At 43.4% G+C, this 19,850-nt stretch overlaps 1 protein-coding gene and 1 long non-coding RNA gene across 2 annotated transcripts; one reads left to right on the top strand and one right to left on the bottom strand.

Moving 5' to 3' along the window:
• Positions 1-1,125: 1,125 nt before the first annotated feature.
• LOC306643886 (uncharacterized protein) lies at positions 1,126-19,800 on the bottom strand. The gene is made up of 9 exons (XM_079110226.1): positions 19,236-19,800; positions 14,165-15,232; positions 7,793-7,998; positions 4,959-5,116; positions 4,303-4,542; positions 2,983-3,145; positions 2,567-2,678; positions 1,934-1,966; positions 1,126-1,452 (listed from the first exon to the last, which is right to left on the bottom strand). The coding sequence occupies exons 1-9, from the start codon at positions 19,567-19,569 to the stop codon at positions 1,400-1,402; spliced, it is 2,367 nt and encodes a 788-aa protein (XP_078966352.1). The 5' UTR covers positions 19,570-19,800; the 3' UTR covers positions 1,126-1,399.
• LOC306643901 lies at positions 7,998-12,106 on the top strand. The gene is made up of 2 exons (XR_013759104.1): positions 7,998-8,300; positions 10,487-12,106. It is a non-coding gene; the product is annotated as an uncharacterized lncRNA (long non-coding RNA).
• Positions 19,801-19,850: the final 50 nt, after the last annotated feature.

Genomic DNA, 19,850 nt, shown 5'->3' with positions numbered 1-19,850 from the left:
TGGTAGAGTGCCCCTGGGCTCAATTCCCTGAATTGAGTCGGGGAGGAGGGCGGCAAAGATTATCCTGCTTCAGTTTTCTGAGTAGCTGGGATTACAGGCATGAGCAGCAGGGCTGTTTAAACAGTCTACCCCATACTTTTAAAGTCAATATGAAATGTAATTAATTTTATGCTGATTTAATAAGTGTGTGACTTTGATGTGCATAAAAAAATAACATGGAGTGTTCATTTGGCCTAATTTTTTCATGAGCTGTTAAAGTATTAAATAAAATGTTCTCAAGTATGAAATGTTAAGGCTGTTATTTAAATTTGAAGGCAGGAGGTGTAGCTCAGTGGTAAAGCACTTGCCCAGTATGTGTAAGGATGTGGGTTCCACGCTTAGCACTGCAAAAAAGAAAAAAAACTGTTGAATTTAACTTTTATTATGTTGCTTAAACCCACATTTTCCTCAGAAGATTAATTTCTAACACAATCATGGATATCAGTAAAAAACAGTATTTCAAAAACAACAAAAGGCAAAAAGGCTTTTCTGCAATTTTGTGAAATTGCACCTCATGTAGGTGCTACCTCTGCCGAATAATAAAGCCCGTCCTGCTTTCTGACCCACACTATCTATTCCCTGTACTCAAGTGTCCTTTCTGGAAGGTGAAAGACTGCATCTTGTGTACTGTTGAATCCTCTGGGTTTAAAATAGCAACAGGTATGTAATACATCTATTTTTGAATGAATTAATGATAGTAGCATAAACACTGCTGCCTGTATCCACCCTCTATGGAAGAGAGGGCTAATGAGGTTGGAAATAATTAAGGGGTAGAAGGAGAGGGCTTGGATAATATTATATAAAAACATTCAATGCTTATTCTGGAATTGAATAGTTATTGTCCATGTTTTAGGAAAAAAAAAAAAAGCAGGGTGGAACTTAGCTGGCCAAAGTCCTAGACCTTTCTGTGGAATGAGATAAAGTTCCCATGTTGATGCAGAGATCATTCAGTCAAACTTTCATTTTACATGTGGGGAAACTAATACTCTTGAGAATAAAGTGACTTCTCACCCCTAGTCCTTCAGTCCCATCAACCCGGAGCACTGAAGCTTTTGATCAGATTATACAGAAAGGAGTAAGACAAAGTAGAATTCCTTGGTATTTATTGGCTATATCTTCTACACCTCCCCCACCATTAGAGCAATCTAATCACCCCTAAGAATCCCAGAGATGGAAGAGAGGCAGGATGAGGGAGCACAACCTAATACAAGGTAATTGTTGGGCCACATGCTAGTCCCATTTCCAACCTCTCTGGTTCCCAACAAGAGGACAGACTATTTGCCTTTCCCTAAATCTTCCTATTTCAGGCAAGTAAATTAGAGGCCAAGGACTAGGGTTGGAGGAAGATCTGGGGAGGATTTTAATCCAGCATCCAGTCAATTACCATCAAGAGAAAGATGGCCATCCAGGGTCCTGCAGGAAAGAAAAAAAAGAAATGATTATAAAATAGGATTAAGGAAATTTGAAAGCCTGGAAAAATTTTAAAGCTTAGATATTTCATTCTGGAGGATTAGTTAGTAATTTAGTAATTTTTTTGAGATGGGGTCTCAAAAAAAGTTTAGGCCCATACTGGCCCTAAACTTTTGGGCTCAGATGATGCTCCTGCCTCAGCCTCCTGAGTAGTGGGGATTATAAGCATGTGCCACTGTACCATGTTTTACCCCTACTCTATCCTAAATCACTCCTGGATAGCTCAGATTCTAATAAGGGATAAAGCAACAGCCCTACACTGGCAACTCTGCATGTGTTGCTGAAGAAACTGAGATGCAGAGAAGTTAACTCTCTTCTCCTGGGTCACACAGACTTGAGAACAAACAGGATCCAAGATCAGCACCTGCCAAGACCTAGAGTGCAGTTATAACAAACTTCATCACAGCAATCATTTTGTACCAACCTGGAGAGTTCCTGCTCCTGGAGGCTTTGGACTCTGAAACCACATAGAAACAAAGATTAAGCCTAAGGTGGCATCCTAATAGGACAAGGCCAGGATTCTCCCATCATTTCATCAGGGTTGGGCAAAAAAGCTGGCACTTTCTTGAATACGGGACTCAGAAGGGCATGATGATACTTCTAATGAGAATGGATTTAATAAGGAGATGGGCTTCCTATGATAGTTGGAGCTTTGCAGGGCTGTTATGGACTACAATGAAGTGAGAGTGTTCCAGGCTAGCAAGTAAGATTGACCTTCCCCACCCCCCCACCCCCACCCACACACACACAAAGGAGAAACAACCTAGGAGAAGAGTGATCTAGGGTGATAGGAAAGGAGACAATGGGAGGGGGCAGAGATGGCTTCGATTTGAGGTTCAATGAATGAGGACAGGACTCTGCAAGTGATGGGGACCTTTTTAGAGTGGAAGGAGATCCCAGGAGGATGTGACCTCGGGAAGGAGACTGGTTTTAGGGAGGAGCATGTGGACATGAAGGTAAGAGGGCACTCAGTGAAGAATCGGAGATCTCAGAGCAGGTGAGTGGGAGGCTCTGGAAGAGGAGTCAGGGAGGTCCCACAAATGATCGATCCAGATACCCGTTATTCGTAGAGGCCCGAACACTATCCATCTGCCGCCGCGCTCCAAGTCCTCTCGCGTTCGGCTCTCCCAGGGCGAATTCCTCGCGGCCGGGTTCCTTAGACTGCAGGTCTGTGGGCGACACAAGACTAAGTGGTGAGGCCAGCCAGGGTGGGACTTTGCTCTGGAGCTGCGGAGGGCAGGGTCCCTGCCCCGCCCCCAAGTGAGTTCACCAATCTACGAAGACCTAGGTCTTCAAACTCCAGGCCCTTGAATCTTCCGCAAGCCCCGCCCCTGGGCGGATCGGCCAATCCCCAGCACCACAAGCCTCCAGGCCCCGCCTCTGCCCCGCCCCCAGGAGGACGCAGTAGCTGGGGCTTCTACGCCTGCTGGGGCAGAATGCCTGTAGGCGGCTGCCCAGGAACCTGCAGCTCACCGGTGGGCACGGGCGTTCCGCCAGCTTGTCACATAGGGTCACTCGGGCGTGCAGGTAGAGTGTATCGCTGTTTAAGAAGCGGAACAGTTTGAAGGCTAGCGTCACCTGGAGTGAGGCCCCGTTGGATTTTAGACCATTGAGCAGCCGGCTGGGAACTGGGCAGCTGTGGGGAGAGGCAGCGACACTGACTGGTTAGCGAGCCCGGTGTTGCGAAAGCACCAACGATGATTACCCTCTGTTTACTTGCCCTGTGTAAATTCAGGTGCTGGATCTCGTGCTGAGAACTTTACATGGATTATTTCTTTTAATCCTACACCAATTCTAGGAGGAAGATAATACTTTTGCCCCCCTTTCTTTTTTAATGATGGGGAAAATGAGGCTCAGAGAGGTTAAGTAGTTTACCCAAGTTTCTGCGGGTAGCAGCCTGACTCCAGCACGGGCCCACCCTTAATCAGTAGGTTATATTTCCTCCTAAGAAAGTAGGAATTGTGGGTCGGTGATGTAACCCAGTAGAGTACTGACCTAGCATGCTGCATGCAGTAATGTGCAAAATAAAAATAAATAAAACTAATATCAAAGCTGGGGCAAATTCAGCGATGCTGTGTTTCGTGACTCGTGCCCAGAGGTTGTTTGGAGGAATGATTGAGACAGTAAGTGATTCACTGTGCTCTTCCAAGACTTAATATTAAAAGTCAGGAGTCTCATCTCTGCCAAACTGTTTAGAGTAAGGCCTTGGCCTTGCTATCTCGGTGACCTCAACACTTAGCAAAGTCTGTCACTTAAATAATTTGTGTGAACTGATCCTTAATTTCTCCATTTCTAAGATGGGAATGAAAAAATAACTATGTCATAGAGTGCATTGTGAGGCTTAAATTAGTTAATAATGTGAAGATATTAAAAGAGGATTGCATGGGGTAACTACTATGTCAGTATTAACTATCATTAGCTATTATTTGTAATGCATGTCCAACATATAGTATATAGCACTCTGAAAGTTTATTTATTTTTTATCTTGTCATTGTTGGATCTCAGTAACTGAGGAAAAAATAAAAGAAATGAATACCATTTATTGGATATGCAATCTTGAGGATGTTTCAGTCTCCCTAAGCCTTAATGGACTCATCTGCAAAATGGGAATGATAATGCATTCGTTAATAAACGTTTACCCAGTGCTTACTTTCTCCCCATGTTTGCGTGCCAGGCATATAGAGGAGAATGACACAATCTGTGCTCATAGCTACAAAAGCACCCAGCATAAGCCTCAGTCTTAACAGCTGATCTGGCATAGGTAAGAGGTTACTGGGGCTTACAGACATGTACCTCTCATTCACAAAATGGTAGGTGGCCTTAACGGCCTCTTTGTTGGCAGTGTTGGTGCTGGCAAAGACCTCGTTGACCACCAGAGCAAATCTGTCAGGATCACTGCTTGTGGCATTGAGAACCACGTAGAGGAGTGTGCCCAGGGGAGCTGTTCTATTCTTGAGTGGAGTTGAGAGCTGAAGGTCTGTGAAGACACTCAGGATGATGATAGTGTCCCCCATACTGGTAAAGTGGATGGTCCTATATCCAAAAAGGGACAAGAGTGAGAATCTCACCATGAAACCTCAGAGGGAAGGACACACACTCACCTTCTGTCTCACCCAATGGCACTGGTAGCCATTGAGAATAAGGAGAGGAGCAAACCTGCCCACCTGCCTCCTGGACTGCCTAAAAATGAGGTGTTGCCTAATTGATCCCCACTCAGGACTCTTGAAGCCATCCAACCCCACAGTAGTTTACATAGGCATCCCATAATGCATTGCTTCAAGAAGCATCTTTTTTCTCTAATGCTCTGAGTCTTCATCTAAGAGGTTCCTACATCTAGGGGGTAGACATAGGGGGCCAATATCTGAGGGCAATGAGTTTTTGCCTGGAATAGAGGTAGAACTGAGAACTCGGGGACCAGCCAGATAGGTAGCTGACAGGGAAAAACTCACGGGATGGAGTCCACCAGGTGGGGGAGAGTCTGGCTGATATTCACCACCAGAGGGTATGCGCAGCTGAAACTGAGTATTGTGGGCTCAGTTATGTTGGAGCCAGGGAGAACCTGCTGAAGCTGCACCTTCAGAGAGTACAGGGCGTGGCTGTCGTTGGTCTAGAAAAGACAGAGGGGTGGCCATTATCCTCAGATCTCTAAGGGAAACACCTTCCATTCTCAGTGGCTGTAAGATATTTACTTAAATAAAATTAATAGCCAAAGTTCACTGAGGCTGAGCTGTATGCCAGGTATTGTGATTTTACAACAACTCTCTAAGGAGAGTTCTGTTATTGCGGGCGCTCTCTCTCTCTCTCTCTCTCTCTCTCTCTCTCTCTCTCTCTCTTCTCTTTTTAGTACTGGGGATTGAACCCAGGAACCATTTACTACTGAGCTACCTCCCAGTCCTTTTTATTTTTTATTTTTTATTTTGAAATGATCTCACTAAGTTGCTGAAGCTAGCCTCAAACTTGTGATCCTCTTGACTCAGCCTCCCAAATTTCTGGGATTACAGATGTGCACCACTACACCCAGCTTATTAGTCTCATTTTACAGAAGAGCAAACTAAGGGCTGGAAAGGTTAAAAAGGCTTGCCCAAAGCAAGTAACAGAGCCTAAAATCAGGAACATTTCTCTTGATACCAGGGCCCCTGATCTTAATCTCTCTGCCAGTGGTTCTCAAATTTCAGTGTGCATTTTAGAGTTCCTTGGAAAAAGTAGGAAAGACAGTAGAATAAATCAAACATAATTTTCCTATGTATGCATGAAAACACCTAAGTGAATCCCACAATTGTGCCCACCCACAAGATAGGGTCCTAATTAGAATAAGATATACCCCGTTTTATCAAAATGGATTCTACTGTCATACATAACTAAGAAGAACCAATGAAAAAAAGTATATGACCACATATATGTATTCACCTAAAATGATATATATCTCAATGGGTGTGTGAATATATAAATTAAAAGTAATTTTACACTTGAAAATAGATAAATAAATAAACAAATGAAAGATTTTCTTGGACTGGATGTGGTGGTACATACCCAGAATCCTAGCTACATGGGAGGCTGAGGCAGGAGGGTCTCAAGTTCAAGGCCAGCCTGAGGAACTTAGACCCTATCTCGAAATAAAAAGAACTGGGGATGTAGCTCAGTGGTAGAGCTTTACATAGCACGTGTGAGGCCTTGAATTCAATCCATAGTACCACAGGGGATAGAAAAGAAGATTCACTGGGATATTTGTTATAAATGCCAACTCGTGGTTCCTATCCCAAGATTGGATGTCTTTGTGGTTATTGTTTACATAGGTCAAATTTTGAGAAAGAATCAGACTGATTGTTTTGTTGCTATAAGTAAAACAATTTATTATAAATGACACTGATAGAGGTTCTAGGGGTATAACTGTGGACTTCAGTGTTCCATGTTGAAACTGCCAACTTTATTTTATAACCTAAGCAAGACGCACCATGAATTCCTGGGTGGAAGCACTAGATATATTGGCAGATGAAAAGGAGGGATGAAGTTGTCTTTAGGACAAACTCTGCTTTTCCAACCGAGCCCATGGAGACCCAGAGTTTCCTTGCAAAGGTATGAAAACCCCTATGTGTTGGAAGGAAGCTGACCCACAGGATATCCCACCTCCACAATTCAGTCAGAACTGCTCTGCTTTTAAGTATTTATCTATTTTTATTTGACTTTTACTTATGTAAGATTTTTAAAAATATATTTTTAGTTGTAGATGGACACAATACCTTTATTTTTTTATTTATTTATATGTGGTGCTAAGGACCAAACCCTGTGCCTCACACGTGCTAGGTGAGCGCCATACCACTAAGCTACAACCCCAGCCCTTATGTAAGATTTAAAAAAAATTTTTTTTTTGTAGATGGTCACAATACCTTCATTCAGTTTATTTGTTTTTATGTGGTGCCAAGACTCAAACCCCAGTGCCTCACATGTGCTAGGCAAACACTCTATCACTAAGCTATAGCCCCAGCCCATGTAAGACTTTTTTTGCAATACTGGGGATCAAACTCAGGGCCTTGTGTTTTCGAGGCACGCACTCTACCAACTGAGCTATCTCCCCAGCCCTTGTAAGACTTTTAAAGAAAGGAGGAAGCATCATTACAGAGCACAGAGGAATATAAGCCAACTCCGCTAATAACTAGCCACATGATTTGGGGAAAACCCTTAACTTCTCTGAACCATAGGATACTCATCTGTAGAATAAGATTACTCTGATAGTTTGATGAGATAATGTGTGTTAATAGGGATTTGATCTGCTGCATGTGGTCAGAAATTCATAAATATTGGTCATCATTATTAGTATTTTAAAGGATTCTATGGCTGACAATTTGGAAACCAGTATCCCAATTCATCAAACATGACACCATGTAAGGGCATTCCCAGTCTGAAGGCACACAACATGGTCACTTCCCCTCAAAAAGACTGGTCTAGAAGTGCAGGGTGCCACACAGCTGTGGTCCCATCTACTTGAGAGGGTAAGACAGGAGGATCAAAAGTTCAAGGCCCACCTCAGAAACTTAGTGAAACCCTGTTTCAAAATGAGAAATAAGAAGGGCTGGGAGTGTATCTTAACGGTAGAGAACCCCAGGGTTCAGTAGCAAATACAGGGCAGGGATGGGAGAAGGAGACTGGTCTGATGGCTAAGATTTGACTCCACTCTAGAGATGAGGTCAAACAGAGATGAGGTCAGGACCGGTACCCCATCGCTCCTTTCCCAGCCCCACCTCACATCTCCCGGTCCCTTTCTGATGACCTCTCCCAGCTTGCTTACAAGAAGTTGGAGTCCACAAGTCCCCTGCTTCTTCTCCAGCATGAAGACCTGGACCCTGTGACCTTGTTCTATCTTCTTGATGCTGGAGCATCCTGAGAAGCCATCTTTTTTCAGATTCCAGTGCTGAGTCTCCAGGAAGCAGCTGCTCAGGGCCACCTCAATTTTCTGTGGCCAGCAGTTCAGGGTTACTGGCATCCTGGACAATTCTGCCGGAAGACAACAGCCAGGATAGGGACCTCCTGAGGTCCTTGCACGAAGCTCTGGGAAGGGTACAGTTCTAACGTGGGTGGAGGAGACACGGAATATTAGCCCAACCCATTAAAACCTGCCTGAAATGCAGACTCTTCCTCACAGCAGTTGAGTGCCTGCAGCCACACGTGCTCTGTGGGACCCTGGTCCCTGGCCTTCACAGGCCCACTCAGAATCTCTTCCCCAGGAATTAGCAACTACAGCCAGTACGGAGCAGCCAATGTAAAGCTTATGAGGTGACACAGCCATCTTGTGCCAGGTAGGCTGAAAGGGGCAGAGCGGGAACAGGTGCAGGGTGGGAGGAGAAGCAAGACCCGAGGAGGAGGAGGCAACTCCTGGTTCTGGGTACATTCTTAGTTCCAGGGGCCAGTTCCTGGAAAACCTGCTGGAACCTGCCCTTGGCTTTGCTGAGACAGTTTTCCTTGAGTTAAGTCAGATTGTTTCTGTAACTTGCTGACAAGATCAGTTTTTGAGATGTTTTGTTCTCTGATTTCTCTCCCATTTTTCCAAGCAGGAAGCCAGGCCCTCCTGTGTGTGGGGGTCGGGGAAGATGGACTGGCAATTGAACCCAGAGCTTGGAGAATGCTAGGCAAGTGCTCTGCCACCGAGCTCCATCCCCAGCCCACCATGGGGTTTTTTGAGGGACCTAAACTGCTTGAAATTAGCAGCTCTTTCAGTCCATAAAAGCCTAAACTCAGGGCTAGGGAGATAGCTCAGTTGGTAGAGTGATTGCCTTGCAAGCACCTAGGCCCTGGGTTCAATCCCCAGCACTGCAAAAGATAAAGGAAAAAAAACAAACAAACCTGAATCCATTGGGGGAAGGAGGGCCTTTGAGAAACTGAAGGGAGGTTTTCAATTTTTTTGATGGTACTGGGAGTCTACCCAGAGCAGTATGCATGCTGGTCAAGTGCTCTATCACTGAGCTACATTACCAACCCTTCAGATATTGAAAATTTATTTCATTCAAGACAATTAGAGTTGGTTTTCTGCCACTTGCAACACAAGTTGTCTTAACAGATACATGCCAAATCCCTATACTTTTTGGGTGTTGACTGAAGAGCTAATACTTCACCCTTCCCTTCTTCCAAACTGCCCTCTATACTTTCCGTTAAAATTTGGGATGAACTGCTCAAAAGTTGGAATTAAAAAGTAAAACTAGAAAGTAATACATAATAGAAACACTAGTATAAAGCATTTCTGGATTTATTTTTTTTACTTTGAACTTAACAGATTTTTTCCTTTTTTTTTTTTTAAAGCTCATGGTTCTACCTTGGCAGTCATGCATGGGAACCCACTCAGATGAAATGGGCATCCCAAACCCTATTTTAACAACCTTCATTGGCTTTATTTTCAATTCTAGAATCAGATGACCCTTCACCCCATAAAACAGAGTAGGCGGGGCTCCATGGCAGAGCACTAGCTTTGAACGTCGCAAGGCCCTGGGTTTGATCCCCAGCACTGAAGAAAAAAAGTATTTCAGATGGTCCAAGCAAAACAGGTTGAATTTTATAGACAGAGAAGGGCTTGAAGAAAGCACAAAACAATAACATAAACAAATTCGTTATTTCATTAGTTATTTCAGAGATATTTTCTTTGTAAGAAGGGGTCAGGGAGTCAAAACAATGAACAAATAACTGGTTGGCTAACGTCAGTTTACTTTTTTTTTTTTTTTTTTTTGGTACTGGGAGTGGAGCCCAGGGGTGCTTTACCACTGAGCTACATCCCAAACTCTTTATGATTTTTATTTTGAGAAAAGTTCTCAGTAACTTGCCCAGGCTGGCTTTGAACTTGGCAGTTCTGCTGCCTCAACTTCACTGGGTAGCTGGGATTACCGGCATGCAATATCACACCCAGCTCAAATGGAATTTTAAAGCCTGAAAAAGTCCTACAATCAAGAAACAATTTTGAAAAAGAAAAAAAAATTTTTTTTTGTTTAATCTAGACTTTCCCAAATATATTTTACAATAAAACCTGGTTTTTGGTTTTTGCTTGTTTGTGATGCTAGGGTTTGAACCCAGAGCCACACATACTAGACAAGCACTCTTCCACTGAGCTACACTCAGTCTGGAACCCTTTATGAGTGCAGTGTGTATTGATATCGTGCAGTACTGGTGTCCTGAAAAATATGTCTTGGAAAATAACTTAAGCACTGCTAGTTTTGCACGTAAGAAAAACTTCATCCCAAGACAGTATTACCCAAAACAGAAATGCTAAAGAAATGTATTTTGGAAGAATTTGATATTAAAAAATTTAAACGCACACACACACACACACAAAAGCTCCGGCCTCCTTTGGCCTCCAGTCTGAATGTGGTGAGGGAGACGTGATGTTCTGCTTGAGATTTCAAGAATTTTGAATACTGGCTTTGATATGGAAACACAGTCTATTTGTTTTCGGTTTTGTGAACAAGGAATTAACCCAGAAACTTTATCATCCGTTATTAAGGAACTTTGCAAGGCTACTGAAGCACTAAGGGCTGCTGGAAGTAAGACAAGCTCTCTTTCTGGAGAGAGCCTGGTGAGATATGTCAAACTCCTCAAGAGGACTTGAAGTTTGCATTGTAGTCAAGAATGCACAGTGAAATTACTTCATACGACAGCGTAGAAGAATTTTCCCTTTAAAAAGAATCATAAAACCATGGCTCTATAAATCAGTGGAAGGTGGCCTACAGAGAGAACTATCAAATGTGTTCGCATCACATCTGATTCACTTTTTTTTTAATGGCCCTAATGTTTTGGCATCGCATGTTTATGTGTTCTTTATTTATAACTCTGATAGCTTTAATTTTCTAAGCAGTCTGTTTATCAGATGTGCACATCTGCTGTGCCTGGTTGAAGTATAGTGGAACCCATCAGTATTGATGTGTCATAGTTATGACTTGTTGACATTTCCACATAAACTTTGATTTTTTGAATTGTTTATGCATATTAACTGTTGATTTAGGTTGTATCAGGTTGATAGGATTTTAACCACCATGTATGAATTTGTATTTAAATTCCCTATGTATACCAGAAGTTTGTTTTTTAAAATAAGAGCATAGAAAACATTTCTTGTAACCCACTCTTTAACAAAGAATATTTAGTTATTTAAACAGTTTCTGGGCAGTTAATAGTGTGAACTAGATCATTTTGTATTGACTGAAAAATAAAACTTCAGGGTTGGGGCTGGGGCTCAGTGGTACTTTCCTAGCATGTGTGAGGTACTGGGTTCGATCCTCAGCACCAAATAAAGATAAATAAATAAAATGAAGGTGTTGTGTCCATCTACAACTAAAAATTAAAAAAAAAGAAGAAGAAAAGAAAAACTTCTAGAAACTTAGATTTTAAAACTAATAACAGCCAGGTGTGGTGGTGCAGACCTGTAATTCCAGTGGCTCAGGAGGCTGAGACAGCAGGATCGTGAGTTCAAAGCCAGCCTCAGCAAAAGTGAGGTGCTAAGCAACTCAGTGAGGCCCTGTCTCTAAATAAAATACAAAATAGGGCTGGGGATGTGGCTCAGTGGTCAAGTGCCCCTGACTTCAATCCCCACTACCAAAAAAAGAAAATGTAATTACAGCACTTAGCTTAGTATTGTTTGTAGTTTGCATCATTTACATCTAATAAGAATATTAGTTGAGAATGTTTTCTAAGTTTTATAACCTATAAATAAAAGCCTAAAAATCATGTGTAAAGTGAAACATGCCCAACATGCAAAATTCTTTTTTACTCTTAATTCTTACCTAATAGAAATGATGTGGATATATCATAAGTCACCAGATAGTGGTGTGTTTCAATGAATATGTAATATTTTCTGAAGAAATAAGGATTTCTAGTCATTAAACAAAAACTAATGAAATGCATATCAGGAATTATAAGTATACCTTTCTAAAATAATTTTATATGTCATTATTTTTACACTTAAATATTTAACTCATCAAAATGATGACTTGAAAATAAATTTTAGAAAATTTAGGATGTTGTTGGTTGTGTTCCTATAACAGAATCTCAGTTGAATTTTTTTGCAAGGCTAATATGGATTTAATCTCATTGTTGATTAAATTTTAAACCTTGTTAGATACCTTTAAAATGAATGGTATTCATTCTTCTTTGTTTTTTGTTTTTCATACAAGCCGAAGTTGTTTTAATAAAATTTAGTGATATTTAGATTGCCACTTTCTCTGATTTTTTTTTTTTAAATCTTGACTTGACCATTATAACTTTTAATTCACGGCATCTTTACCAGTAAACTGAAAAGGTCTATTAGCAGAACAAGTTGGGAGCCAATAAGAATTTGTGATAACCATTTGAATGATACTAAACACCGCAAATACTGCATATTATTTATAAATCAAAGAGAAAATTTATTCTCAAACTCCAAAATGTGGATGTACTTCTAGGCCAAAAAAGTTGATAGTTTTATTTATGATTTTATAGGTTAAGTTGTTTATATATGAAGCAAAATAGGAAAACATACTGAGAAAGGATTATGTTTAGGGAGGCCTTATTAATGTGTCATATTTCTTAAATGCTATTTGGTGATATGGAGATTGAACTCCAGTGTGTTCCACTAAATCACATCCCCAACCCTTCTTATTTATTTGTTTATTTATTAACTTATATATTTGAGACTGGCTCTGGTGATATTGCCCAGGCTGACCTTGAACTTGTGATCCTCTGCCTCAGCCTCCCAGATAGTTGGGATTAGGTGAATGTCACTGTTCCTGGTTGTAAACATTTTTTTTTTTTAATTTTGTTGATGGACCTTTATTTTATTCATTTATTTATATGCGGTGCTGAGAATTGAACCCAGTTCCTCACACATGCTAGGCAAGTGCTCTACCACTGAGCCACAACCCCAGCCCCTAAACATATATTTTAATGCATACTTAAGTAACATTTAAGAAATAAAACAAAATGATATGATTCCAATGCTATACATGTTGATAACAAAAATAAAACCATTTTGGTAGTAAAATAAAGAAAGAAAGAAAAAAACCCAGAGTAATCATTTTAGGGAAATCAGAATTTTGTTAAATTGAATTGTTTTAGAAGTTGGTCATGGAATTTGCCTATCATCCCAGCTTCTTGGAAGATAGAGGCGGGAGGATCACTTGAGCCCTGGAATTGAAGGCCAGTCTGGGCAACATAGTGAGACCCTGTCTCAAAACAAAAGTTTGGGGGGATTATACTGACTGCAAAGAATATATATTTGGAGAACATCACCACCTTTTTGGTGCCCTGGACCCAGCTTCAGCCTTGCCAGAATGTGGGCCTGGGTGTTGGTAGCACAGCCTGGGAGAAGCCTGTGAACTCACCTTTTCTCTCTTTTTCATCCCTAGTACTGGGGATTAAACCCAGGGGCACACTACCACCGAACTACATTCCCAGACTTTTTTATTTTTATTTTTAAGAATGTTTTTTGTTGTAGATAGACGCAATACCTTTATTTTATTTATTAATTTTTTGATGTGGCGCTGAGGATTGAACCCAGTGCCTCACACATGCTAGGCAAGTACGCTACCACTGAGCTACAACCCCAGCCCTACCTTTTTTAAATTTTGAGACAAAGTCTCACTAAGTTGCTAAGGCTGGCCTTGAACTTGGCGATCCTCTTCTCTGAGCATCCTGAACCCCTGGGATTGCAAGTGTGCAACACCATACCTAATTTGAACTCAGACTTCCTGTATAATCTGGCACACCGACTTGCCTCAACATCTAGACTTTTGCCTCAGTTTCCCCGTGTGTCCCTCTTGGCTTCTGATGGAGCTATGGCTCTGGTCTTTTTTTCAGCCTCCCAAGTCACTGGGATTATAGGCATGTGCCATTGCACCCTGCTGACTCTGGTCTTTGATGGATCCATGAGCTCTGACCCACCCCAGGAAGGTTTAATCTGGCCAGTAGCTGGAATCCTGGAGATTGGGGATGGATAGATTGTCCAGTCTACCTCATCTGCCCAGCTGCCCATTCGCCCACCAGAAGTCACGTCTAGCCGGATGAACTCATTAGATGCCAATGTCTTAATGAAGCCTTGTCAGCCCTCTGGTACCCTTTGGACACAATATTCCTCTGGGCCGCCTCAGAGTTGTGAGGTTCACTCTGCCCTTACCCCTGTTTTGCTTTACTCGCTCGCGTTCCTCAGCCTTACCTGTGTGGGCGTGGTAGCTGTCATTGCACCTACAGTCTCCTGGGCCAGCTGTATCTTCATCCAAAGCACAGGCTTCGGCTCTGGAACTACTATTCTGGCTAGATCTGGGGGAGTTTTGACTGGGCCCAGTCATAGCAGAGGATTTCATTGTCCCCGAGGAGCTGAGGACAAGGACGGTGGAATAAACAGGTCTTGTCTCAGTGCCAACACCAGAGGCTGTTTGTGCAGGATGGGAAGGTGTCCCAGTGGCTGTGTTGTGATGTGAATCAGATGTCTTGCTTGTCATGGGGATTGTTGCTGGGGGTGGGGGTGCAGCTGTACTTTGCCCTTCCTGAGTCCTGGTTGTGGTTGTTCCAGGATCAGTTGTCCCCAGAGTGGTTGTGTTTAGTGAGGTAGCGCAGATAGCTGTGCTGGTCGTTGTGGATAAAAGTCCACCTGTGTCATTGATTTTGTCCAGTGTTGAGGATGTATTTAGAGCAGACGCCTCAGAGACAGTGATTGTCATGGACCCAGATGGTTCAGTGTCATTGCCTGGTGTCTTTAATGCTATTGGATCTGTGCTGGTGGCTGCCTTCTCAGAGTCAGGGGACGCTGATGATTCCATTCTGTTGGCTGGGGTGTTTGTCGTCTTGGGGGCTGTAATTGGAGTTGTCTGATTCTGTTTGGGGTTCTCATCTGCAGTGACTATGATGGGTAAGGTCGTGGTTCTGGATGTCCCTTCCTGGTCGTTCAACAGAGAAGTCATCTCAGAGTTTGACAATGTCATGGCGTTGATGGGTGTGGTAAAGGCTGTATTCAGTCTCTCTTTCCAAGTCCCATGTGTTGAGGTTGTCTCCTTATTGGATCCTGTCAAGCTGCTCTTCAGTGGTGAAGTTGGAAGAGTAGCTGTCATACGCTGCTGGGTCTCAGACACTGATGTCTTCTCCGTTGTTGGTGAGTTGTTAGGTTTCGCTGCAGAGATGTGATCTCTCCCACTGTGGGACAGAACTAAAGTCGTAGATGGACATAATATTGTTCCCTGGGGCACAGAGACTTCTGTGGAAGATGTGTCTGATGCAACCCTTAAGACTGAAAAAAAAGCAAAGAGAAACCAATCTACCTTTCCTTCCACCAAAGAGAAACCAATCTACCTTTCCTTCTACCTTCTCAGATGTTCTGACTTGCCAAGTTTCTTTACTGGGAGATCCAGTAAAAATAATATCAAGTTCATTGTTACCGGCTCACATTTGTTTATGTTCCAATGCTGTACTAGTAGATTTCAACTGCTGCATGCCAGAGAGGAAGAATTTAACTAGTATGGGCAACTGTGTCTCATTGTGTTCAATGTCTCTAAAGACAGTGACAGCAGAAGATAGAAATCACTATCTCATTTGGTGACAGCACTTATTTGGTGTTTTGTCTTGTTTTGATTTTGTGGTGCTGGGAATTGAACCCAGGGCTTTGCACATGTTAGGCAAATAGTTTACCACTGAGGACATCCTTAGCCCCTTGGTGTTTGGTTTCTTGATGACTCGTTTGATAATAGTTTCCTACGGCACTGAGTATTTAAAGATATAAAACTTAGAAAAGAGAGACATCTGGGTGTGGTGGCATACACCTGTAATCCCAAGGACTTGAGAGGCTGAGACAAGAGGATAGTAAGTTTGAGGCCAGCCTCAGCAACTTAATAAGACCCTTAGTAATTTAATGAGACCCTGTCTCAAAATAAGAAATAAAAAGGACTGGGGTATACCTCTGTGGTGAAGTGCCCCTGGGTTCACTTCCCAGTACCAAAAATAAATAATTAGATAAATAATAAAAAAGAGAAACCAAAGAAAAAGGTAGAGTTGTGAATCTTTCTGTAGAACATGACTCCTCTTTACAAGCCCAATGCTTCATTTAATGCATTAGCAATCAAGGATCTTTTGACATCATTAAGTTTTCCTCTTGTCTAACACATAAGCATTGGCACACTGAATACTCACGACCAGACTGAGGTCAGGACTGTTATTTCCATTTACCAAATGAAGAAACTGAGGCTCAGATACGTAAAGACATCTGTCCAAGGTCACACAGCTAGGAAGTGCTGGCACTGCCTTTGAAACCAGGCCTCTCAGACCCCAAAACCCAACATCTTCCTAACTGCTTTGCATTGCTTCACAAAAACACACTTCATTTCCACAGCTGAGCCAGCCATTCTCCCTTGAGAGAAAGGCCCAAATCAGCTATGCTCAGCTGGATCCCTAGGAGACCTTCCTCATTCCCCGGGGCAATGGGCAGAAACAGATCCATCACCTGATGCCCTGTCATTGCAGCCCTAGCGATTATCAGAGGGCTAATTCAGAAAAATGAAGGTGACCTAGCCCAGGTGATACGCTCATCCTCCTCATGGCCCAGGTCCAAGGGGCACTGACCTTGGTTCTCAACCGCTATCCTGCTTGCACTTGCCCCACCTACACCTTACTCTCTGTGCAGAGCTAAGTGATCACAGGGTCAGAGAGCTGACCAGGAGGCTTGGAAAGAGTAGTAAATCCAGGCTGGAGACCTGGATTTCTCTCTGAATGGTGAGATTTGGGGAATGCCTTACCTCTTTGTGGCCTCCATGTCTCCCTCTGCACAGTGAGGACTTGGGCTTGATTTCAGAGGAGCCCTCTAAACTTGAGTGATATCTGGACCCATTTACAATAAAAAACCGAAATGAACAGACGTCTTGCTACAGGAATCTCAGGGGTTTTTTGTTTGTTTGTTTTTTTGTTTTGTTTTGTTTTGTTTTCACCCTGGATTTTATTTGGTAGGTAGTTACAGTAGTGTTATTGAGCTGGCTCATGTACATGCAGTCAGCTGGGGCCCAGGTTGGCCCTCTGCAAAGCTGAGGTGCAAGCTAAGGAAGCCAGGCAGGTCAGGGGTCCTTTCTACCTTCTTAAGCCTCCGCCTGAGTTATCATCAACGCTAGTCTCCCTGGCATGATTAGGGACATTATCAGAGAAACATTGAATGGGGCACATCTGGCACATTCTCTGCTTTAGACACATCTATCCACCCACCCCAAAATTCAACTCTTGATATGAGATATGAGATATGAGACCTTTGTAACTGGGATTTCTTGCAAAAAAGCTGACTTGGAAAAGCGGGGAGGTGGGAAGGAGCAATAAGAGGGACCCTGGCAAGCAGACTGGGTGCCTACAGTGAAGAACCCCAGAGCTAGGTACCTTGGGTCAGGAAGAAACCCGCACTGCAGGTCCTGCCCTTCTCCAGGAACCAAAAGCAAGGAACAGAGGCAACAGCAACCCCTTGTCACCGTGCCCACCTTCTGGCAGTCTCTAGCTAATGATCTAAGGTAATAAGCTTACATTTATAATTAGAGGATAATTTGGAGAATTTACACTATTTACAAGGACCACCCTACAAGGAGCAGAGAAGGTGAGAGACTCCTGGGCACAGAATAGAAACAACTTGGGGAAGTCCTAACTCCTTATTACCATTGCTTTTTGTCATTCCCACCCTTCAGCTCCTGGTTGGGAGAGTAGAGGAATCAGGGAATCTCAGGTTTTTATCGGCAAGGAGCGATGTTTCCACTGAATCTGACTTTATGTTTTTCTCAGTGGTTACCCAGTTGTCTCTGCTTCCCTATGGAAAAGTCCATTCTTTACCCACTGATTGGTCGTGCCATCTGTCATTAGGTATCACACACCAATGTCCGTACTGTCTCTTTGATCCCACTGATTTGCTTTTCTGTCACTGCACTACACGATCTTATTGTCACTTTATAGTAGGTCTTAGCATTTGATAGGATGAGTCTTTTGTCTTGTTCTTCAACATTATCTTAAATATTGTTGGCTTTTTGTCCTTCCTTACACATCTTAGAATCTGCTTGTCAAGTTCTACAAAACCCTGTTGGGATTTGATGAGAGGAGGTAGATTATAGTGACGAATTTGGCACTTGGAATTGACAATTTTATGATTCTGAGGTTTCCAGCTCTCAGCATCTCCCTTGAGAAGCAATGCAGTGTGAGCTGGGCCCTGAAGTCAGAGCTGGGATAGAATCTCAGCGCTGTGGATGGGGGGACGTGGAAATCATTACATGACTTTGAACCTCAGTTTCTTCTACTGCAAAACAAGGACAATAAGAGTGCTCACTTCACTCCTGGTCATGAGGATTAAGTAAAGTAATGCATGAGAAGCCCTCTGCAAGGTGCTTAGTATGCAGTAGGTGTTCAGTGGGCGGAACCTGCTTATTGGTAATTATATCCCCCTTTGTTCCTCTCACCAAACTTGGTTGTTTCTGCTTCCTGGATGTTTTGCCAAGGATGCTCCTATCCCTGGAAAAAATCAGGGACCCAGGGCAGGTGAAAAGGTACACAGTTTCTTGCACCTTCTCAATATCTTCCCCCATATTGTCCTAGAAGCTCAGAACCCAGGGTTGCACTTCTGATTCGGGCTCAGTGAGGTATTGGGACCAGTGGTTGCTCCTTGTAGGGCAGGGGAAGGCAGTGGAGGAACCCAACTCCTTGGGCCCTCTGCTTGCTGAAATCTTAGGTTATTAGTTTGGTCCAGATGGAAGGATGCATAAAGAGGGGAGATAGTCTGGGCATGGAGGCACATGCTAGAATCCAAGCAACCCAGGAGGCTGAGACATGAGGATTACAATTTCGAGACCAGCCTCAGCAATTTAGTGAGGTCCTCAGCAAGAGAACCTGTGTCAAAATAAAACATAAAAGGGTAGGGATATAACTCAGTGACAATCCCCAGGTTAAAAAAAAAAAAGAAAGAAAGAAAGAAAGAAAAAGGAAAGGGGAGATCAAAGAAGTGACAGACAAGATAGAATGGAGACAGACAAAGATAGCCTCCTGGAAGAGATACATGGGAGAGGCCAGAGCCACATGGCAGTTGTCCTGTTGTCCTCCGAACTCACTGGTGCCCCAAATCTTTCAGACAGTTCTAGGGGTTGGGTAGGGGATGGCTGAGCTCACCTTGTGAGATCTTCCTGAAGACACTTGCTGGTCTTTCTCCACCTTCTTCCCCTCTCTGACCAGACAGAAGAGAGGCTGTGAGGGGAAGAGGACTGGTGGGAAAGGTACGCGTGGATACTCACCAGGCAGCTTGAGGGTTCCATCCCCTATAAGGAGTAGCAGCAGCAGCGACCAGCAGCTGCCCATGTCTGTGCTGGTGGATGGCCCCAGAGGATGCTGGGAAGGAGTTCTGGCCTGAACAGGGGAATGGACAGATGGGCAGCAGCTCCAAGACAGGGAGGCACTGCTGGCTCTGGTGCCGCCTGTTCTCTGCCGAGCACACTGCGCGTCCCCAGTTGTCCAGAATCTTTCCCTGCAGGCCTCAGAGGGCTTTTCGTAACTGGAACCAATGCTGAAGGGAGGGCAATGAGGTAGTTTCCCATCAACTGCCATCAGTGAACCTCTGGGGACTGTCATTCCAACAGGTGAAGATCCCCAAGGCCCCTAATTGTCAGCCTTTGCTGAACAATGGGGCAGAACGCTAGGCCATTCAGACTTCCTCCCAGCCTAACACCAGGGCACCTGAGTCTTAAAGACGTGACTGATTCCCTGGGTCTCCCACCTCCTGGCCTAAGAGACGACCATTTGAGAATCCAGGTCTCCTGCCCTCCAAGGACTACCAAAGCTTTCTTAATCCATTGCCTGGTTCAGCAACCTGCTAGGGTCCAACAGCTTTTGGTCTGAAGATTCTAGATAGG

Source organism: Sciurus vulgaris (assembly GCF_902686455.1).
Source record: "Sciurus vulgaris genome assembly, chromosome: 1".
Lineage (NCBI taxonomy): Eukaryota > Metazoa > Chordata > Mammalia > Rodentia > Sciuridae > Sciurus > Sciurus vulgaris.
The sequence above is the reverse complement of the archived record's forward strand: the minus strand, read 5'-3'. Positions and strand labels throughout refer to the sequence as shown.

What these genes read in the sequence shown, in the direction of transcription:
- LOC306643886 (XM_079110226.1), bottom strand. Translation starts at nt 19,569, where the DNA reads ATGACAGTCCCCAGAGGTTCACTGATGGCAGTTGATGGGAAACTACCT. An exon ending in CGGGCCTCTACGAATAACGG is followed by an intron (nt 1,967 to 2,566) that starts GTATCTGGATCG and finishes ATGTGGTTTCAG; the next exon opens with AGTCCAAAGCCTCCAGGAGC. An exon ending in CAGGAGCAGGAACTCTCCAG is followed by an intron (nt 1,453 to 1,933) that starts GTTGGTACAAAA and finishes TCTTTCCTGCAG; the next exon opens with GACCCTGGATGGCCATCTTT.